General features: G+C 57.9%; 9 protein-coding genes across 9 annotated transcripts; 8 read left to right on the top strand and 1 right to left on the bottom strand.

Moving 5' to 3' along the window:
* Nucleotides 1-40: 40 nt before the first annotated feature.
* On the top strand, nucleotides 41-2,002 carry DL89DRAFT_81685 (uncharacterized protein). Its single transcript, XM_040892108.1, has one exon. The coding sequence runs from the start codon at nucleotides 283-285 to the stop codon at nucleotides 1,963-1,965; it is 1,683 nt and encodes a 560-aa protein (XP_040746041.1). The 5' UTR covers nucleotides 41-282; the 3' UTR covers nucleotides 1,966-2,002.
* Nucleotides 2,003-2,707: 705 nt separating this feature from the next.
* On the top strand, nucleotides 2,708-3,820 carry DL89DRAFT_81687 (uncharacterized protein). Its single transcript, XM_040892109.1, has one exon. It carries the CDS (start codon nucleotides 2,987-2,989, stop codon nucleotides 3,683-3,685), a length of 699 nt encoding a protein of 232 aa, XP_040746040.1. The 5' UTR covers nucleotides 2,708-2,986; the 3' UTR covers nucleotides 3,686-3,820.
* Nucleotides 3,821-5,975: 2,155 nt separating this feature from the next.
* DL89DRAFT_264904 (uncharacterized protein) lies at nucleotides 5,976-7,056 on the bottom strand. The gene is made up of 2 exons (XM_040886430.1): nucleotides 6,415-7,056; nucleotides 5,976-6,344 (listed from the first exon to the last, which is right to left on the bottom strand). The coding sequence occupies exons 1-2, from the start codon at nucleotides 7,029-7,031 to the stop codon at nucleotides 6,101-6,103; spliced, it is 861 nt and encodes a 286-aa protein (XP_040746039.1). The 5' UTR covers nucleotides 7,032-7,056; the 3' UTR covers nucleotides 5,976-6,100.
* A 1,939-nt stretch (nucleotides 7,057-8,995) lies between these two features.
* DL89DRAFT_264903 (uncharacterized protein) lies at nucleotides 8,996-9,325 on the top strand. Its single transcript, XM_040886429.1, has one exon. It carries the CDS (start codon nucleotides 9,090-9,092, stop codon nucleotides 9,294-9,296), a length of 207 nt encoding a protein of 68 aa, XP_040746038.1. The 5' UTR covers nucleotides 8,996-9,089; the 3' UTR covers nucleotides 9,297-9,325.
* A 1,194-nt stretch (nucleotides 9,326-10,519) lies between these two features.
* On the top strand, nucleotides 10,520-10,782 carry DL89DRAFT_264901 (uncharacterized protein; the record flags this gene model as incomplete). Its single annotated transcript, XM_040886428.1, has 1 exon — nucleotides 10,520-10,782. A coding segment is annotated over one exon (171 nt), but the record flags the coding sequence as incomplete, so codon positions are not given.
* DL89DRAFT_264900 (uncharacterized protein) lies at nucleotides 10,524-11,355 on the top strand. The gene is made up of 3 exons (XM_040886427.1): nucleotides 10,524-11,041; nucleotides 11,138-11,161; nucleotides 11,190-11,355. The coding sequence occupies exons 1-3, from the start codon at nucleotides 10,710-10,712 to the stop codon at nucleotides 11,272-11,274; spliced, it is 441 nt and encodes a 146-aa protein (XP_040746036.1). The 5' UTR covers nucleotides 10,524-10,709; the 3' UTR covers nucleotides 11,275-11,355.
* A 1,048-nt stretch (nucleotides 11,356-12,403) lies between these two features.
* DL89DRAFT_320490 (plasma-membrane proton-efflux P-type ATPase) lies at nucleotides 12,404-15,628 on the top strand (the record flags this gene model as incomplete). Its single annotated transcript, XM_040891212.1, has 6 exons — nucleotides 12,404-13,185; nucleotides 13,220-13,260; nucleotides 13,295-13,675; nucleotides 13,701-13,781; nucleotides 13,828-15,193; nucleotides 15,219-15,628. The coding sequence occupies exons 1-6, from the start codon at nucleotides 12,666-12,668 to the stop codon at nucleotides 15,626-15,628; spliced, it is 2,799 nt and encodes a 932-aa protein (XP_040746035.1). The 5' UTR covers nucleotides 12,404-12,665.
* Nucleotides 15,629-17,218: 1,590 nt separating this feature from the next.
* Nucleotides 17,219-18,999, top strand: DL89DRAFT_81534 (uncharacterized protein). Its single transcript, XM_040892106.1, has 4 exons — nucleotides 17,219-17,538; nucleotides 17,618-17,876; nucleotides 18,001-18,844; nucleotides 18,974-18,999. Exons 1-3 carry the CDS (start codon nucleotides 17,365-17,367, stop codon nucleotides 18,555-18,557), a joined length of 990 nt encoding a protein of 329 aa, XP_040746034.1. The 5' UTR covers nucleotides 17,219-17,364; the 3' UTR covers nucleotides 18,558-18,844; nucleotides 18,974-18,999.
* On the top strand, nucleotides 18,687-21,195 carry DL89DRAFT_81489 (ENTH-domain-containing protein). The gene is made up of 4 exons (XM_040892105.1): nucleotides 18,687-18,844; nucleotides 18,974-19,093; nucleotides 19,236-19,314; nucleotides 19,494-21,195. The coding sequence occupies exons 1-4, from the start codon at nucleotides 18,816-18,818 to the stop codon at nucleotides 20,934-20,936; spliced, it is 1,671 nt and encodes a 556-aa protein (XP_040746033.1). The 5' UTR covers nucleotides 18,687-18,815; the 3' UTR covers nucleotides 20,937-21,195.
* Nucleotides 21,196-21,224: the final 29 nt, after the last annotated feature.

The raw sequence follows: 21,224 nt of genomic DNA, 5'->3' as shown, positions 1-21,224 counted from the left end.
TCAGTGACTACTGCTTTGACTCATCCGGGTCACTGAGTAGCCTCGAGTCGCTCTCCTCCGATCTTTCCGACGACAGTGATACCGGCGACCAAAACACCGAAACGCCCGATCCACCGACCGCGCCGACTCCGCATCTGCCAAGGCGGAGTCCGCACGACAAACCTCCCCTGCCCGTGCCCCCCAAGCCAGAGGACGAGAGCAGGCGGGCCGAGAAGCCGAGCACCGGCGCGGTGGTCACCACGGGTGCGTTCTTTACCCGCGCAACGCTGCGGACAACTGGGGATGTTTGAGAATCCAATACAGAGAACGCTAGACGGCGGGGGGATCCGCGTGGGCGGGCGGGTTAGAGTGCTTAGTTTGGACAAAAAGTGGTACAGCGCCGTGGTCCTGGTAATCAAGGCCGGCAGGGCACTGGTGCATTATCCGGAGTGGGACCACAGCTACAACGAGTGGGTCGGGGTTGAGTCGCGGCGCCTGATGTACAAGGGCAAGGTTTCGGAGGATGTCCAGGACGAAGCATGGTGCGAAGACGACAGTGCTGTGGATATCGATATTGAACAGGCAATCAGCGATGCGTACGGGCTTGGGCAGGAGGATGACGTCGAGGGCGACGATGAGAATGTAGGAATGGCAAGCAGCCCAGCACTGAAGCCTGTGCCATCAAGCCGCCCCCGCGGGCGTCCCACCAGCAGCCGCAACCGGCGAGTGGCAGGAAAGAACAGGGCGCCAGCTACAAAGCGCAAACGCAAGCAAGCCCCCAAAGCGCCCGAGCCAGCAGCTGAGGCTCCTCCAGCTGAAAATACTGTGGCAGAAGAACCTGCCCCTCAAGTCCCAAGGGAGCTGCGCATCGCTGCAGTTCGCGTATTCCGACCCAACCACAACCCGTATGCGCGGTTCCCGCATCCCAGCACCAGCTCTGATTCGGATTCCGCCCACGAGATCGCCGGAGATTGTCCGCTCCAGACCGACGCTGACGATTCCCCCGCCAAGCGCAGTCGGGTTCAGAAAGAGAATGCAGGTGATCTGGATGAGTGGCGTAGCAACTCGTATGTCACCACCGGTGCGTTTATGACCCGGCGCGCAGTCAAATGCCTAGCCAATGATTCCTCGGGCGGCATCATGCAGGACCACCACGGGTACTATCCGGGCGAACTGGCCGAGGTCCTGAATGCAAACCGCAAGTGGTATGTGGGCCGAGTGATCTCGTATCTGGACAAAAAGTTCCTCGTGCACTACGCTGAGTGGGGCCACGGACACAACGAGTGGATTGCGGCAGGCAGCAAGCGCATGCGCAAGCTGCGCGAATCGCCCATGGCCTGCCTGCCTGGGTATGCTGAGCTCCTGGCCGAGACTGAAGAGCAGGCGCGCAAGATCTGCGCAGCTCTGGTAGACGAGTACAACAAGCACGTTGAGGAGCTGGAGCAGCAGAAGCGCGAGAAAGACAAGGCCAAGCGCAAAAGCAAGCCACGGAAGGCTCCTGTCAATGCGCGGGTCACTAGTCTGACCAGCAGCAACCTCGCTGCTGAGACCTCTAATGCACCAGCCTCCGCTTCTGAGGAGGAGATGGATGATTTGCCGGATGTAGACCCGATCTCAGTGGACAGCGGATATAAGCCTGTACCGCATCTGCTGCGTGTCAAGGACTACGCACACGTATATCACAAGGGCATGATGATTGCAGCGCGCGACCGCAACAGGCTATGGTGGAAGGCTGAGATCACCGATGTGAAGACGTTCCGGATCCGTGTGCACTATATTGGATTCAGTCGCCGCTGGGACGAGTGGATGGAGATGAACACGCAGCGCATTATGCTCGCGACTGAGCAGCCAGACACTGCTGCCAACGCCGAACCACCAGTGCCAGCGACGTCTGCCGAGAACGACTCACAGGCCAAATTAAGACTGGACACTGGACCAGAACGACGACGACGGGCATTCGAGGGCATCCGAGGTGTCCACAGCTGAGACACACTATGACGCAGCACCCGCTCCCAAGGCATTCCGTGGGCCTGGGCGTCCCCCGGGCCCAGAGACCAAATCAGCACCGCTGTCGCTGCGTTTGGCGCTGAAGGCGGCAATGGACGACAAGGAGGTGTACGAGCAGACACACCCCGAAGAGGCCGGGGTGTTCCCGTTGCCCAAGGAGCACATGACAATGAAGGACTACAGCATATTCCTGCAGGTGGGCGACGCAATCCGGGTGCGCGACCGCGACATGCAGTGGCACGACTGCACAATCATCAACGTCAAGCACGGGCGCATCCGCGTGTGCTTCGACGGGCATTCCTCGGAATTCAACCAGTGGATCAACGTCAATTCGGACCGGATCCGGGTTCTGCGCGAGACAATCGAGCGCGACGGGCGGCTGGAGACGATCGAGCGGGACTCGCGGATTGCATTGCGACGTCAAGCGCGAGAAAGACCGCATTAAGCGCAAGATGATGAAGAAGGCGGCGGCGGCATCCTTGACACAGGCTGGCGGAGAACCTCGAGTATATAGCCGCCGATCGCAGTGACGAGCAGCGCACTAGTAACGACCCTGAGGAGACCCCGCTGGTGCAGCTGATGCTGCTGCGCAACTTCAACCTGCGTGACTCCACGCCGCTGGCGTACCGGCTGATGTTCATGACAAAGTACCTGAAGGGCCATGCGGCGATGGCCATGGCTGGCGACTCATCGACATGGTGCGTCTACTGCAACCAATGCAATGTCGTGATTCGCACGTTCCGGTACTACTGCACCGAGTGCGAGAGGCCAAGCGACGGCTACGACTACGAGAGCTTCGATCTGTGTCTGATGTGCTTCTCGCAGCAGTTCCCATCCAACCACCTGCACAAGCGCCCGTGCTTTGCCCGTGCGCCCATCTGCGACATTGACGAGATCGTCGAGTACACCGCAAAGCTGCTTTCGTCCTACCAGGAGAAGGGCCAGTCTTTGGACGCATCGCTGCAAGGCGTGGATCTCTTGGCCGGGTCGTCTGCTGTATATGAGCTCGATACATTCGACACCTAACGTTGACTATAATGCCCAGGCCGAGGATCTGTGGCGCAAGCTGGCTATCGGGCTGCACGGCACGACGGTGGCGACCAGTGCAATGACAAAGTCGGCCGTCATCGGCCCGATTGCCCGATTTGCCGGCCGGTCGCGGATCCTGAGCGACGCCCAAGGCGAAACTAGTGACTCCCAGGCCGACACAGACAGGCAGAAGTCGATCGTCGAGTCGCTGCCTCGCTGCGCGTTCTGCGGCGACGCCGATCCGTGCGACGACACATTGGGCGGGTTCGTCAACAATCAGCCGTTCATTCTGACCACGACGACTGAGAGCGGCTCGGTCCGGCGCCAGCGGTTCTGGGCCCACTACGCGTGTGCCAAGTACTCACCCGAAGTGCTAGTCTCCAAGGACAACAAATGGTATAATGTCGCTGTGGCACTGCGGCGTGCGCGCACGATCAAATGCGCTGGATGCAAGCAGCGCGGGGCGTCGATCGGGTGCTTCTACGAGCGCTGCCAGCGGTCCTACCATGTGGCGTGTACCGACAAGCCACTGGAGCACTTTGAAAATGGCCGGCTGTTCTGGTGCCGCAAGCACGCCAATGGCGAGCGGGCTCGATACAACAAGACCGGGACGACCCATCCAAAGACCGCCGGTTCTGCATATTGTGAAGTGCGCGGGATGCACACGTGATCTGGCCAACGATCTGATGTGGATGACCTGTCTCGAGTGTCCGTCGGAGCCCGAGGCCCAGTTCAACATGTGTCTGATCTGCTACGAATCCAAGGACGCCCTGGCCAACCACCCGCACAAGAAGCGGTGTTTCCGCGAGCACGTCGCTGCCCACGCTGCCGCCCAAAGCAAGGAGCGGCTGAGCAGCTCTACCTCGCGCATCTCTCCGCTGCCACTACTGCCGTCGCACGCAGTCGCCGCGCTGGCGCAAGGGCTATGGCGGAGTGCTTATGTGTGAGCCCTGCTTCACCGCTGCCCACACTCTGCGCAGTGTAGCCGACGGGAAGAGCTCCGGCATCCGGGCACTGGACGACGGCGATATCATTGACGACGAGAACGACGATGACCCAGGCGAACTGGAGCTGGTAGCACTGAATCCCTTCGGCAGCAACAATCCGACCAGCGAGTCGCAGCACAGCGTCCTGGTCGAGGACTATACGCAGAGCATCTATTTCACGCGCGAGGCCTGTGTGTCGTCTAACCGGGTAGGTGCCTTGGCCTGCCAGCCAGCAGCCGCATGGGCTGGCTGAGCTCGTACGGGCCCACTGACAGCATGCTGTTTACGCTGATTGTCGACTCCACGTACTTTGACATTCCAGGACGTGCGCCGCGCTGGGGCTCGCATTCGGGCACAGACTACCACGGCACGTGGCTGCCGCAGACCGTCCGTCGGGCGCTGCTCCGGTACACGACGCGTGGGGAGCGCGTGCTGTCGAATTTCCTGGGCCGCGGGACCGACGCCATTGAGTGTTTTTTGCTGAACCGCAAGTGCATTGGTGTCGATATCAATCCATCTGCCGTCGCGCTGTCGCAGCGCAACTGCTCGTTCCAAATCCCGCCTGACTCTACCATGAGCGTCGAGTACCGCCCAGTGATCATGCAGGGCGACGCACGGAACCTGTGTGCGGGCGATTGGCCCGGCGCTCCAGTACTTTGCTGAGCCCGAGAGCTACGACCACATTCTGTCCCACCCGCCGTACAAGGACTGTGTTTTGTACAGCACAAACATCGACGGCGATCCTGAGCCGCTTCCCGGGTCCTGACGAGTTCCAGCGCGAGATGGGTCGGGTGATTGAGGACAGCTGGCGGCTGCTAAAGATGAATAGGTGCGTGACCGTCGGCATTGGGGATAACCGCGCCGAGTGCTTCTACATCCACGTCAGCTACCAGCTCATCCGCAACTACATCAACTGCGGCTTCGAGCTCGACGAGCTGCTGGTCAAGCGCCAGCGGTACTGCCAGGCATTCGGCCTGGGAACCTACCTGTGCGTCCAGTTTGATTTCCTAATGTTCACGCATGAGTTCATTGCTACGTTGCGGAAGGTTCCCAAGGACGCTGTCGATCGCATGTATCTCACGGCCGAGCAGTACCAGGAGGACCCGAGCCTCGGCTTCCATAACCCCGCTGCCGCCCAGCATGCCCGTCCATGCATGGTTTCCGTTTGTGCCCGCGTGTTGCGTGCCGTGCCTGTATCACCGATCGACAGGAAGAGCGTCGTGATGGGCAGCGTGATGGACATTCGAGCCACACTCTCTGCACACCTTCCCACAGCTCTGCATGTCGCGCATGGTCGAGCGTTTTGGCCGCGACAACTCCAACTGGGAGCAGATCGACCTGGCGCTAGCGAATCCGCGTGGCACCATGCCCAGCGTGCAAAAAACGGCCAGCGATAGCCCGGCCAGCCCCAACTCCAGCGACTCTGAGGAGGAAGAGCCGTTCCTGTCAGTCGACAGCTACGAGAAGGAGCGCCAGCGCCAGATCGAGCGCAACCGCAACCAGCTGCTGCAGCTTGGCCTCGTGTCGGAGCTCGGCGAGGAGTCCAATGACATCTCGCACTACCGCAAGATGGTCGCCCAGTCTGCACGTGAGCCGATCGCCGACACCCCGCTTGGCCTCATCGTCGTCCCGCATGTCCCCGAGTGCCAGTTCCTGCGCGCCCACATTGCCGACTACCGCCAGGCATTGGTGCAAATCACACATGATGCCAGCCACCGCCTGCCGCCCTCGGGCCTGCTTGTTGTGGGTGTGCAGGATGTGCGTGACGAGAACGGCAAGCTGTGGCCGATGGGCATGCTGGTGCTCGAGGATGTCCAGAGCGCCGTGGGCGAGATCCGCCTGAGGCTCAAGGAGTTCATTGTCGTTGTCGAGCAGGGCCATGCCCGCAAGCGTGACGATGTCATCAGCCGCGATAGCTTCGTCCAAGAGCAGTGCGTAGTGGGTCGGGACAATAGCGAGGACATACATTTGCCTATTGTGCATGCGTACTATTTAGTGTTTATGAAGCTGAAGTAGGCGAGACAATCCACAGAAATTATTTGCCAAGACAAACTGGCGCCATATAAGCTTTACATAGCGGGTGGGATGTGACATCACTGCTAGAGCGTCTGGTTGTAATGGTCGGCGAACTGGTGGCGGATGCGCTTCAAGAAGCCGAAGAAGTCCCTGGTTGCGTTAAGCCAGTCGACATGGGTCTGCACATTGGCAATAGCCGGCTTGTACTCTGTGACCTTGTACTCGCGCTGTGACAAGTCGACTGTGATGGTGAACTCGCGCTGCGGGTCAGACATGGAGATCTGCGTGAAGACTGCCGTCAGCGTATCAACCTGGTCACTAATAATCCTGATGCCCATCGTGTTGGAGAAAAAGTCGAGCTCGGGCTTGTCGCGTGCCGCCTGGCCCTCGAGCACACTGCGCTTTCTCGTCAATGGCGTCCTGGCGGCGCCTGATCTCAGCCTCCAGCCTTTCCTTGCGCTTCGTCAGCTCGCCAACCCTGTCTCCTGCCTGCCGCTGCTTAATCTGCAGGCCACTGATGGCCTTGGACAGCTCGTTCTCAGCACTAATCTCGGTCTTCAGCGCGCTCAGGATCTTGCTGTCCTCCTTTTCCAACGCCTGCATGTCCGCCTGCATCCGGGCCTCGCGCTCTGCCGCGTCCACCCTCTGGCGCTCGTGCTCGGCCTTGCGCTCTCTTACCAGCCGCTTCAGCTCCTGCACCATTTCGTCTACGCGTCTGGTAAACTCGTCATTCTGCTTGCGGTCCTTGTCGCGCTGGAACCAGACCCGTGGCGCCTCGTACTCTTCGCTGGTTGTTGCCACCGCACTGGACACTGTCGCTGCCATGTCCTCCAGTACCGGGTTGGGCGTTCCGTACTCGAGTGGCCGTATGCTGCTTGCATGCGGGGTAGTGAGCATGCGCCCGATTTGTACTGAAGCCGGGCTGTTGAAGACAGGCAGCGGGTTGTCGCGCCGGCCAGGCGTCACGGGCCGGCGTTTGGGTGTGCAGAAGCCCTGGAAATTCGGTGTATTCATTTTGACCAGTGTTGACAAATGTGGAGCTGAAAGCGACTGTTCGCTCTACAGAGACACCATAGTTCAAACAACAAACGATTAAATCACCATATATCAGATTTGCGGATGGCTGGACTGGTTTTGTCAGCGAGTCCCTCTCCCCGATCACGCACAGGCATAATGGTTTACCCAAGCAGGAGATGCCCTGCATATGCGACAGACAGATAATGCATTGCCTCGTTTGCTAGTTGCATGTCAACTTGAGCTGATGGTGTGGAATTCGCCCACTCCCCGATGCAGCAAACAAGTGCAAAGCATGTCGGCCCTCAGTGGTCGGCACATTTTGGCACTGGAGAGCTGCGGTGTTATACAAGGTAGCTTGGTAACCATGCCAGCAATGCTGAACAGATGCTTGCTGTTTCCGTAGCTCGTTGGACTGCCATGCCCAGTGGGATTGGCCATAGGCAGCAATTAATCTGCGGCGGCTTTGGTGCAGGCTGTGGAGCATCAGCCTGCTACTATTGCCAGCACGTTATACAAGAGCGGCCAGTCTGTGTCCGCCTTGTGGCACTGTGGGCCCGAGCAGTTGCAGGCCCAGAATTCCAGAATTACATGGCGAAAATTAATGAGTTTCAGCTGATGGACGCATTCGGCCCAAAAAACAAATTTCACGGGCTTGTTTGTTTGCTGGCAGGCTGCAAAAACATTTCAGCCAGTGTTCATTACCAATTGGGTAATATCTTCCGATCCAGCGAATGCCACAGCCATTTTTTGCTGCAATCGATACTGATTGATAGCTGATGGGGAGAGGTAGGCGAGAACGGCAGCATGATTGATAGCATGATCTGAGCCGACAGCCGGCTGATTCCTCAAGCGCAATAAAGGGAGGAAACGGCGGGCTCCATGGGTTTCGGCGTGCCTGGCCTACCGACCCAGCCATCCAGACAACCGGCACATGCATGTGGTGAAATACAAGCAGATGCTTGATTCATGCTGGGTATTTAGGCAGTAATGGCTGATAAAGGGCGAGCGAGCAAAAGCCATTATCAAAGAGGCGCATGCACAAGCCATGATACGGCAGCCAGGACATATATTTGAAGGAATATTCGGGGCCACAAAACAAAAACAGACTGCGTTTCTCGTGCAAAAAATAAACATACACACTGACCACTGCAGAGGTCACAATCGGTGCTCTCTGCACAGGTCGAAGATTCCGGCGAGAACCCAGTTTTATATATACACGACATATCCAGGAAGCCATTGTGCGATCTAGCAGCACAATGGCGCTTGTCATTGTGACCTGTTTTGAGCAGTACAATCTGTGCCTTGGAGGAGGATGGTTGATGATATGCTGCTGGAAGCCCATGTGTCTGTTGAGAAGGTTCTACAGTCAGCAATAGAATCATCCCTCCCTCATTTTCTAAAGACTATTCGCTACTTTTACCATGTACCAGACAAGGGAGCCCAAGCCACGAACGCGCAAAGAGAAGCAGGCAGTATGTAATTTCATGCACGCTGGGGATGGTGGATTGGTGCTGGCCATATGATGCGCCAGCGCGGGCTTTAGCTTTGAGGGACAGAGGGGGCAGCTCCACCCATCCATTTCTTTTTCTACATCGAGCGGTTGCCAATGCTTGGCCTGCGCTTGGCTGATTCACACCCAGCGCTTGGCCTGGGTACGCCAAGGACCGCAATATAGCTACCTAATGATCGGCCAGCTATGCAGCTTTGCCCCTGACGACAGCTATTCCCATGACCCAAGCAGCTCCGCTGTATACAAGAAATTGGTGCCATAGCGACGGTCTGGTGGGGGCGAGCTCCGGTGCATTTGGTACATTGGCCAGCCAACAAAGGTTTTTGTTTGCGTTGCTGCCAGCACATCGCAGCCCCAGGAGCGCATCGAGATTTGCCCCGCTGTTCATTAGCATAGTCCGTTTGCGCTCGCCACACTTGGATCTACGACGCTAGGCGTATGATATTATAATTGCCGAAACTGGGAACGAGTGATTGCCCATGTATTTTTCCCTTCATTCCGGAGCTAACTGCACGTCCCATTCGTCAGAAAAAGCAAGGGGCAAAATGATTCTGAAACAGTTTCAGATGTTGTCCCCCCTTGAATCCCCTATCAGCAACATTGGCCATCTGCGCTGCATGTGTTGTGTATCGTCTGTCCTGTATCTGCCGTTCCGAGCACCGCCGCCAGTACATCAATTGGGCACTGTGAACATGTCCAAGCGAGTGCCTTGTTTTACTGTGGACACTGATCTATGTGGCAACCAGTCGTGAAAGCAAAAGGATGTGTGGGCTTTTGGCGCCGATCGCGGAACCGGCTTGTGACTGCTATTGGCGGAGTCAGCATCGGCGGAACTCGCTCCTACTCATACTTTTTTCAGAACCTCGCATGGCATATGTCCGGGATATGTGCAATTCTCCTATAGGGTAGCATAGTTTCCAAACTGGGTTTCCAAAACGACCGGGCGTGCGCGTGCCCTGCCCCCTGTTCGTCCCTCGTGAGCGTCTGTCCTGCAACTCCCTCGCCCCCAACAGAGACCTCCCATGTACACATATACTCGGAAGCGCACATATTTATGCAATCAAGCGAGCCACCCCGCGGCCAGCTTACATGCTGTCCTGTGGGGTGTGCAGGCGAGGCAATTGTGCGCAGCACGGTGCGGCATACTGCATAGTGCGACTATACAGCCATTGGCGCGTTTGTAGAGTTCCGAGCGTTTGGGGGAGAAAGGTTCTTCCAGAGCTCGTCCGTGGTGAGGCTGGTGGATGGCTCTTCGCCCCAGACACAGCCGTGGCTATGGCACGGGTTGCATGGGGCTGCTTTCGCAGGCCAGCACGCCTTAGCGTGAGGCGAGCTGAGCAACCCATCGCCTGCTGGAGAAACATTGTGCCGCTGGACCCGGGAGCATCCAGACCTGAGGAAAAGTGGTACCAGATCAATACTCTGGCAGCCTTGGCTCCTCTTCCCTGGTCCCCCAACAGAATGGGGCTACGCATGAGCTGAACGCCGATGGCCATGGTCCGCAGGTCCCAGAGGGCAATAAGGCGAATGCTGTCTCCTCTTCACTGGCCAGCCGATGTCATTGTGTCACTTTGCAAAAAAATTTCTGTGGTCTAGCCTGGGCATCACTGTTTTAGTTTTTTCTTTTGCTGGCGACGGGCACTGGCTGGAAAGCGCTGATGATTCACAACCGATTCGGTGTGGCCCAGCTGGAGCGCCTGGCTGTCAATGTCGTATTTTTCTTCTGGCATGGGTGGTTGGTTGGGCGATGGTGGGCAGCGAATTGGCATGCTTGCTTATTGCCGGCACAGGCGGGCGGTGGGGGCACAGACGCTAGGTGTAGAAAATGCAGCAAACAATATCCTGCATATGTCATGCGGGCGCCGCCAACCCATCCAAGCCACATCCAAAGGGCTGTCCCAACGACTTTGTTTTTTGCATCCCGCCCATTCTCTGACCAGGTTTGATCGGTGATATCCGTGTTCTGGCGAACCAGCATGACAAAGGAGCGGATGCCGCTGCGCGCAGGGGGGAGGGCGTGCAGTGGATGTCCGCTTCCATCGTGCCGGTCTGGGGGTGGTGCGTCAAGGTAGAACAGGTACCCTTAGGCTGCGGGAGTCCGTTGGTGCCAACAAAATGGATGCGGGCTGTTTGTTTTCTGTCCTAACAATTCACCGTCGGAGTGGATGAACCTATTATCCATTCATCTCGGAATTGCTAGAAGCCAGAGAGCAGACGGGGGTATTGCCAGTGGGCAAGAGCAAGCATATCGCAGAGCGTGCTTAGTCAGTTTTGTGGTGCCTTTGGCGAGTGGTCGTCTGCACGGAATCGCAATATTTGGCTTGCTGGTGGCAATAGTGGAACCGCTTGAGCTGCGGATCGCCTTGCATTTGGTCTATACGACCACCTCCCTGGTCGCTGCTAATGTGCACTTTGTTGAGCGAGACCCAATGCTAGCATCAGGCATCGATACAAGGACAGCCATTGCGGCATCTGGAATCGACGCAAGAGGCGGGTTGTGATGGGTCTTTGGTGGATGGCTTGGTCTATTCGGAGCGCAGCATATCTGGGGTTGCGCTGATCACGCCAACCGCCATGCCTGGGCCGGCCTGAGAGCCACTGGCCCTTATGATGAAGAGTCTGGTGGAATATGCAGCCAGCTGCAGCGTATCCTCCGGCGACTCTAAGCGTGGATTCCGGTACTCCAGCCGTCGCTGGGCAGGTAACAGGGGGACGGAACTATTGCCTTAAATCGTATGGGGCTGATCGTCTATTGCCTTGTCTGCGACACGCTGGTTCTCGGACTTTGCAAAGGCAGCACGCAAACGGGCGGCAAAATGGTTTGTTTCAGAATACAAAATAAATTCGGTGTGTCGTGTCCGATCTTGTCACCGTCGGATGCGCCCATGGGCAGAAAGTGATAAAGTCCGTGCATATGCAATGGTGGACAGGAAATGCCGACGGGAAAGGAGGGGGTGGCGAATGGGCGGTCATGCGAATGTGCCCCGTCTCTGCCGGCAACGGCAAAAGCAGCAGCAGCAAAGCTGTCAGCAGCAGAATCTACAGCCCAGCGCATTGTTCCTGCGATTGGCTCCTGGCACGCCTGCCTCCACATCACTTACGTAACCGCAGACATCATGGCCTGCCAGCTGGCTTTTTCTTTTCCACCGGCGCCATGCTATGCCAGCACCGCCGCCGCTGGCGCATCTCCTCTACAGCCAGGCGGGCGGTGACGAGCAGGAGGTAGTCTTCCCACACTGGGCAGCACTCCCCAACCATCAACAGTGGATCTCGCACAGCAAAAGGGCGAGCACGGGCAGGCGGTGGGCATGTCCAACGAAGGGGGAGACCGCTGTTTTGCGAAGCGAGTTGGGGGGTGGGTTCGTGACCCACGTTCCGTCGGGGCCAATGAACCCGCCAGTCCGTTTTGGGGGGAGCAAGGGAGAGAAAAAAAAAGAGATTTTCTCATTCAGCATTTTTCCTTCCTGCCTGGCAGCAGCAGCGCAACCTACGGAAAGGAACCCGAAAGTAACAGGCTTGCGAAACACGGAGTCCGCGGCTTGATTGGTTCGGAGGGGTCGCAGCCCGCAATCCAAGCCCGAGAACGGACACCCCCCTGTCCCCCCCAAGATTGCACAGCCGTGTTGACGCTATGGAAAAATTTGGTCTGGGGCTGGCAAGAATCACACTGTCACTAGGAGCGAAACTGGCTATCAGCGAAAATGCAGAAAAGTTATTCGAAAAATGGCTGCTCACACAGAGCACAATCAGTTCCACCCATCCCGCGCCTTTGTGCCCTCGAACCTCCCCTGCCCGTCCAGCCTCACCGGAATATAAAGCTGCTGGCACCCGCTCGCTTCTGGCGCTAGGCCTTTCATATCGCTAGAACTTTTTCTCCCCTCTCTAGGAAACAACCGTCAGTTTTTATTTCTTTCACGCCATCCTCTCTGCCCAGAGTGCCTCAAGAGAAATAAGCCTTGATATGCGCGTGTATTAGAAACATTCAGTTGTTCAGGTTCCCGCTTCCGATATCTGCCATCACCTATATTTTCTACTTTTCTTATTCCATATAATCCTCCCTCACCCCTCTATATTCTGATACATAACTCCCCCTTTTCGCGTATCCCGTCCAAGCCCATCTAATGTCGTCCAAGGATGCCGAAAAGGCACCCGCTCCTGCGAGCGAGGTTGCGACGCTCAATGTCGACCCGAACACGCTGACGGTCTCTGATCTCTACGACAAGGAGAAGTTCGATCTCGAGACAATGGACAACAAGCTCGTGTTCCAGCTGCTGCAGTGCGGTCCCGGGGGTCTGACTCAGTCCGAGGCCGAGGCCCGTGTGGCAAAGTTCGGCGAGAACAAGCTGCCCGAGAAGAAGGTCAACCCGCTGCTCATGTTCCTGTCTTTCATGTGGAACCCGCTGTCGTGGGTCATGGAGGCTGCCGCCCTTGTGGCGATTGCGCTGTCCAACGGCCAAGGCATGCCGCCTGACTGGCAGGATTTCGTCGGTATCGTTCTGCTGCTTCTTGGCAACTCGTGCATTGGCTACTACGAGGAGCGCGGCGCCGGCAAGGCCGTCGAGGCCCTGATGGCGGCCCTGGCTCCCCAGTGCAAGGTCAAGCGCGACGGCGAGTGGAAGATCATGGAGGCCAAGGAACCTGGTGCCCGGCGATATCATTGCCATCGGCATTGGAGATGTCGTGCCCGCTGATTCGCGCATGGTCGTGTCCAACAACGTCAAGATCGACCAGGCTGCCCTTACCTGGTGAGTCGCTGCCCGTCGGCAAGGAGCCCGGAGATGAGATCTTCTCTGGCTCGACTGTCAAGCAGGGCGAGGCTGAGGCTGTTGTCATTGGTACTGGTCTGAACACGTTCTTCGGCCGCGCTGCCTCGCTCGTCGCTGGCGCCAACGAGGGCACCGGGCATCTGCAGCAGGTGCTGGCCAAGATTGGTAACTTCTGCATCATCTCCATTGCGATTTTCCTGGTTGCCGAGATCTTTGTCATGTACCCGGGCTTCAGGTTCCGCTACCGCCGCGGTATGAACAACCTGCTTGTGCTGCTCATCGGTGGTATCCCCATTGCCATGCCCACTGTGCTGTCGGTGACCCTCGCCATTGGTGCCAAGCAGCTTGCCGAGCACAAGGCTATTGTGACCCGCATCTCTGGCCATTGAGGAGCTGGCTGGTGTCACCATCCTGTGCTCTGACAAGACTGGTACCCTGACTTTGAACGAGCTGACCATCAAGACTGAGGCTGTCAAGCACTACACTACCGATCTGACCACTGACGAGTATTCTCAAGCTGTCTGCCTACGCCTCGCGTATCGAGAACCAGGATGCCATCGACAAGTCGATTGTCGAGTCCCTGTCCGACACCAAGCTTGCTCGCGAGGGCATCGAGGTCCTCAACTTCCTCCCGTTCAACCCGGTCGACAAGCGTACCGAGGTCACCTACCGCCGCCTGTCGGACAACACCCTGCACCGTGTGTCCAAGGGCATGACCCAGATGATCCTTGAGCTCGCCACCCGCGACAAGACCGACGAGGTTGTCCAGCAGCTGCACGCCGACGTCGACGAGTTTGCCACCCGTGGCCTGCGTGCGCTGGCTGTTGCCGAGGAGGATGTTCCGGGCGACGACCCCGAGGGTGCCGGTACCGGCTTCCGTCTGATCGCTCTGCTGCCCATCTTCGACCCGCCCCGCCACGACACCAAGGAGACCATCGACCGTGCCATCGAGCTCGGCGTCCACGTCAAGATGATCACCGGTGACCAGCTGGCCATTGCCAAGGAGACCGGCCGTGAGCTCGGTATGGGCGACACCATGTACAACGCTTCGATCCTGAACAAGCCCGAGGAGCTCCACGGCATTGCCAACTCTGTTGACGAGCTTGTCCTGCGTGCCGACGGTTTCGCCGGTGTGTACCCCGAGCACAAGTACGATATTGTCGACCGTCTGCAGAACCTGGGCCACATGGTTGCCATGACTGGTGATGGTGTCAACGATGCCCCCGCTCTCGCCAAGGCCAACGTCGGTGTTGCTGTCGCCGATGCCTCCGATGCTGCCCGCTCTGCTTCCGACATCGTCCTGACTGAGGCTGGTCTGTCGACCATCATTGAGGCGTTCATCCACTCGCGCATCATCTTCCAGCGCATGCGCAACTACGCCATCTACACCTGCTCGGTCACCATCCGTGTTGTCACGACGTTCTCGATCCTGGTCTTTGCCTTCAAGTTTGACTTCCCTCCGTTCCTGGTCCTTATCCTCGCCATCATTAATGACGGTACCATGATGACCATCTCGACCGACAACGTCAAGCCGTCGAAGCACCCGAACGCCTGGAACCTGAAGGAGATTTTCTCGTACGCCATTGTCTACGGCTGCTACCTGACCCTGTCGACCCTGGTGTTCTTCGCCGTCATCGACAAGACCAACTTCTTCCAGCGCCACGGCTGCAAGGCGTTCTCCAACCGCAACGACTTCTCGCTGCACTCGGTCATCTACCTGCAGGTCTCGATTCTGTCGCAGGCCCTCATCTTCGTGACCCGCTCGCAGGGCTTCTTCTTCGCCGAGCGCCCGTCGACCTTCCTGTGCTGCGCCTTCGTTGTCGCCCAGCTGGTGGCCACCATGATCACTGTCTACGCCAACTGGGGATTCACCGAGATCCGCGGTGCCGGCTGGGCACTGGGCTGGAGCCGTCTGGATCTGGGACATTGTCTGGTTCCTTCCCCTCGACTTCATCAAGTTCGGCATGGCCTCCGTCCTCGACCGCTTCGCTGCCTCCACTGCTCCCCCGACTCCTGGAGAGCCCGTGTCCACCGAGCAGGTTGAGCTTGCCCGCCAGCGCACCCGCGCCTCGATCGATGCTGCCCAGTCCGTCAACCGCATCTCGACCATCCCGTCGCGCGGTGCCTCGTACTATGCCACCAACATCAACGACCGTCCCGAGGCCAACCGCCAGAACTTTGGCAAGCGCATCATCTCGGGCCAGCTCTTCACCAAGTCGGGCAAGAGCCTGAAGATGGACAGCACCGAGCTGCGCCGGCTGCAGAGCGCCCAGGCCGAGCACGCCTCGCGCATCCTGACCAACCCGGGCAACAACTAAGCTTCTGTCCCCTGCGCTTTGTCGCCTTTCTCTAGATGCACTATGCAACCCCCTGTCACTTCTATTGGGCACTTTTGTACCCTACTCCCCTTCTCTTCATACATAGTTTCGTTTTCTATATTCTAAAATTGACACTTTTTTCTTTACTACCACACCGGCCTCGAGGAAGCCATCATTAACATGCAGCTGCCGGCAGCCCTGGGCCATAACGGGCAGCAGCCATGTGCATGTGGCCAAATAGCGCGGAGAAATAGCCCGGCCACGGCGTCGACAATGTCTTTGACGATTGATAACCCCTACTGTCATTTCTATTGTTCCCGGATGGCGTCGCTTGAATCGCTTACAAAACTGTCCGAGCCCTCGCTCCAAGGAACGCGCGTTGCAGAAGACGTCCTCGCACAGGCATGTGCCTGTCTGGAGACAGCCCGGCGGGACTTTGCCCTCATTTGCCGAGTCCATCCAAAGCTAGCCTTTCTGATGGCTGACAACCCGGCCCAATTACAGGTACACGTGCAATGGCTTGCCCACCTTTCACGGGTTCTGTTTGCTGCCCGGCGATCAGCCAGACCCATCCTGTTGGCTTGCTCTCCCCACCCCAAACAAACAGTCCAACCACCACTGCTATGAGTCGGAAGAACGCCTTCTAGACTCACTTCGTGACGGTGGTGCGAGCTGTCCTGCGCCATTCGTCATTGGGCCACTGCTCGGCATGGACCCAGCCCGGCAAGGCTCCCTTTTATCTGTGAGAATGGCCCGGCGGAGACTTTTCTCTCACCACACTGGCAGATGGGCTTTTATGCAGGCAGCAGCAAAGCGCACGACGAGCATGGCGGGAATTTCTGTGTCGTGCAGCTGGGAAGGCTCCGTTTGCGCTGATCTCGCCTTCGCTGTGGATTTGGGCTGGAATGCCTGGCTACGTAGGACGGGGGGAATTGCAGATGAAATTGCGTGATAACCGGGCCAGTGTTTGTTATTCTTGAAACTGGGAAGATCAAACGAGTTTGGGGTGTGCTTGCCTTGACCATTGCCATCTCGGGAGGCGCTGCTGATTGTGCGGGTGTTTTGAAACCAGCTCACGGAATGGGATCCAAGCTCAAATGCTCTCTCCCAGTTGTAGGCGTGCAGATCGCTCGAGGCCGACTTGAAGCAGCACCTCGGCGACTTGGAGACAACCGTTCAGGTACGTTTCTCAGAACCCCTTTTAGCAAATTGGATCTTCATTGGTGCTCTGCATTTGCGCCCATGGATCTCGGACCGCTAGCCGAGCTATTATTGATGGCCAGTGTGCAAAATTTCCTTACGCGGCCATTTGGGATTGCCCCGTTGGCCGTGACAGTCCCAAGTGTGCGACCTGCCCAGTGGGTCTGCCATTACCTCCCCTACCTCGCAATGCCAGATTTAGCATGCCAGCTGTGGCTCCACAGACAAGCAAAACAAAGCTGAGGCGAAGGCAAAGCAAAACAAAGCAGCGACTGGCTGCCCGCCTCGACAGACGAACGGGACGATTCAGCATCGCTCGCTGCTGTTGGCCAGTGGCTTCACGGAGCATGGCCATTTGCAGAAGGCCAGGCTGCATCGGGCACGCAGCGTGGTAAAAAAGACACCGCGCTTGCCGGAACACGTGGGCATGTGGCGAGACTCACTGGTGCAGCCCAAAAGGCATTCCATGGGATAGATAACGACCCACCTTCCATATGTAGAATAAGCGGCAGCAGTTTGAGGATCTGCGGTCCGACATGTCGGCGGTGCTGGAGCTGCTCCGCAACAGAGAGGTGGTGGGAAAGGAATTCCGTAGCCCGTTCGACAGCGCGCCAGGCGGCACGCGCAAGCACACTCTGCACGATCACATCGACCAGGCGGCAGTGGATGCGCTGCAAGGCAAGACTGAGGAGTGCCTCAACCATCTAGCGGTGCGTTGCAGGGGGGACTACAGAGATCGCAGGCAGTGCTGGTGTTGGTATGCAGCTAATCGTGAGTGTCGGTGTGTAGGAGATCGCCGCGGCTGATGTTGCGCTTGCGCGGGCTGTGCTTGACGAGGTCCAGGCAATCGAGGTGCCGGTGCCTGACGACATCAGCGTGACATGGGGCGGGCTGCGCGAGGCTGCAGCGCTGCTGGCCGAGACACTTGGATCAGTCGCAGACATCAGGCAGGACACCGAGATGATCAGCCACCACTGCGCGCAGCTGCAGGACTCCGTGAAAGACCTGGAGAGCGAAGGAGGCGTGCTCAGCCTAGACGACTACAAAGGCAAGTGGCTGTATCGGGGAGGGGGTGGCAGCGCATGCTCCCACCAACCATGTACCGGTGTTGTTGCATCTGTAAATGTCGTCTATGCAACCTAAATGGCCGAGCTCTGGCTCCTCTTTTGTAGTGCTGCTGAGGGACACCGACGAGATCCCTCTGATCATCGCCGAGCTGCAGGATGCGCTGGTGGGCATCCGGCGCCGTGCTGACGAGACAAATGTGCGCAGCCTCCAGTGCGCAGCGTTCTTTGCCGACTATGTCGAGCAATCGCAGGCCATCGGCGGAATCTCGCAGGCCATCGGCGGGTTCCTCTCGCGCTCCGAGTCCTCGCAGGGCGAGTTCCAGCGGCTGCTGACCGAGGTCGAGGTGTTCCAGGACGAGATGTGGAATCTGATCACATGGTACCGCAACTTCCACGGCGCATACGACGCGCTGGTCGGCGAGGTCCACCGGCGGCGGCAGGCGCAGGCACAGCAGCACGCGGTCGTCGAGGATGTGCGGGCGCGCCTTGACGTGATGCATCTGGAGGAGGTCGACAGGCGGAGCGAGTTTGTCGACAAGTTTGGCCCGTTCCTGCCCAGCGACCTGTGCCCGTTTATACAGGACCCGCCGCCCAGGTTTATCGTGGACGAGATCGGCGATGTCGAGCGGCTGGCGTCGGTGCAGTCATATGACACGCAGTAGAGCGAGATCGGGGGTCTGAGCCCTGGCCAAGAACAAAATCTGTTGTCAGCTGACTTGCGTCGGCGCTCCACTTCTCATCAGAGTGGGGAGCGAGAGGCGGATTTTTGCACATTTTTCCACTAGACCCGTTTCTTGCTGAGCATTACCAGTAATTGGAGCATTCCTTCTTCTTCTCTCATAATACTGTAATTTAGGCTTGTGCCCCTCCCCTATCTCCCTCCACTACACACAACACACGCACACAAGGGGCATACTACAATGACGGCAAAAGGCGTCCTTCGGACGATGTAAGTTTGCAGGGAATCTGCGAATGCAGGCAGGCGCTCCTGCTCGCGGAGGGTGACGTATGAGTATGCGAAAAAGGCACACAGTTCCTAAACCCCCTTTCCGAAACCCTTTTTCCACAATGAATTTAGGAAGAACTACACCAAGGGGTACTCGGATATACAAATGAGGGTCCGGGATGCCACCTCGAATGATGTCGGCGGCCCGTCGACGGCGCTGATGAGCCAAATTGCCCAGGCGACGTATAACCAGTAAGTATCGTTGCTGGCAGTGGGAGCTTGGCCTGACCATGCAGCAGTGGGGGGGGAGTACTCGGCATGGCACCGCTTTGCCCAAAAAAAAAAAGGAGACAAGGGCACTGAAACTCTGGGGGAACGGGAACATTCTCTGTAGGCACGAGTTCCTGGAGGTCATGGAGATGCTGGACAAGCGCCTGAACGACAAGGGCAAGAACTGGCGACATGTCTTCAAGGTAAGCGACTCGCGGGCATTCTCTCCCCTTCTCTCTCACTTCTTGCTAGCATCAGCATAAAGCAGTAGGCAAGGCTGGCGATGTAACACCACCGAGTATATATTGCCTAATGCGACAGAGCATTGTGCGCCGCGTGAACTCTCCACTGTACACTTGCTAATGCTTGTGCTGATTGGTAGGCGCTGACGGTGCTGGACTACTGTCTGCACTGCGGGTCGGAGCAGGTGCTGCAGTACTCGGTAGACAACATCTATGTGGTCAAGACGCTGCGCGAGTTCCAGCACATTGACGACAGCGGGCGCGACCAGGGCGCCAATGTGCGACAGAAGGCCAAGGAGGTCACGATACTGCTGTTGGAGCCCTCGAAGCTGCGCGAGGAGCGCAAGAACAAGAACTGGATGAACGACCGGATGGGCTTCAACGATCCCGGCGGCGATATGTATGGGTCGCAGTACGGCAGCCAGGGCCCGTCACAGCGGCCGTACAATCCAGCGCGTAACATGAGCAGGACAAGTGGACGCGGTGGACACGGGCGCCAGAACAGCCTGTCAAATCCGGACTACCGGTATGGAGACGAAGACAGAGATATGCGCGACGCCATTGCGGCCAGCAGGCGCGAGGCAGAGCAAAAGAATGTGCCCCGCGGATACGACGAGGATGCTGAGCTGCGGCGGGCTATTGAGGAGAGCGCACGGGAAGCAAAGGACAATGAGAAGAAGGAAAAGAATGCAAAGGCGAAAGCCAATGGCGAAGTTGACTTGATCGGCGGACTGGATGATGCGTTCAGTCCGCAGCCCGCACAGTCTGTCAGCCCGACCAACTTTAACCAGCAACAGCAGTTTATGGACCAGCAGCAGTTTGGCCAGCAGCAGTTTATCGACCAGCAGCAATTTGGCCAGCAGCAATTTGGTCAGCAGCAGTTTGGTCAGCAGCCGGTGTCGTCGGCCGCCAACGATCTGATGGGCGCCTTTGGCGGTGGTGGCATGATGGACAACAGCCAGTTCAACAGCAACATGAACGCCAGCTCTGGTGGTGCATTCGATCCGTTCGGGCTCAATAACAACACCAACCAGATGAACGGCATGAACCAGATGGGCGGCAACATGGGCGGCAACATGGGCGGCAACATGGGCGGCATGGGCCAGATGGGCAACACCAACCCGTACGGCAACAACATCAACCAGTTCGTCTCCCAGCCCAACTTGGCCACCAATCTCCTTGACTCGTCCGCCGGCATGGGCACCGCGAACCCGTTCGGCCAGAGCACTGCTGCCCTAGGCATGCCCAGCACCAGCAGTCCCTTTGGCAGCATGGCCCAGCAAGCCCAGAGTACCAACAACGTCAGCCTCCTGGGTAGCAACACCTTCGACGGCGCATCCGGTGCCTTCGGCAACGCATTCGACGGCGGCAATGCAGCTAAGCCGCTGCCCTTTGGTGTCAACCCGAGGGACGCCAACTCGCGGCTGGCTGAAATCGCACGCAACAGCGACAAGATCGATCCGTTTGCCAGCCTCGCGCTCAGCTCAAGCAGCAGCGCACAGGCAAACCCGTTTGGATCGGCCACCAACACAACAGCAACGCCGTTTGCCGGCATGACCGGCGGGCATCCTTGGTGGATCTAAGCCCGGCGGCTCTGACTACGTCGTCGAGCACGCAGCAGTTTGGCCAGGTTAGCCGCAATCCGTTTGCGACCGGCGGAAGCAGTGCCGCCATGACGCCGACCGGAAGGCAGCCGAGCATGAACCAGCTGATGGGTGCTGGCAACCAGCAGAGCGCGATGATGGCACAGCAGCAGCAGCAGCAAAACATGGGCATGGGCATGGGCATGGGCAACATGAACGCCATGAACAACATGAACAACATGAGCAGCATGAACATGATGGGCGGTGGCGGATTCAATGTCCAGCAGC

Source organism: Linderina pennispora (assembly GCF_002104995.1).
Source record: "Linderina pennispora strain ATCC 12442 chromosome Unknown DL89scaffold_2, whole genome shotgun sequence".
In the NCBI taxonomy this organism is placed as follows: domain Eukaryota; kingdom Fungi; phylum Kickxellomycota; class Kickxellomycetes; order Kickxellales; family Kickxellaceae; genus Linderina; species Linderina pennispora.
This window is presented reverse-complemented; position numbering and strand designations above follow the sequence as displayed.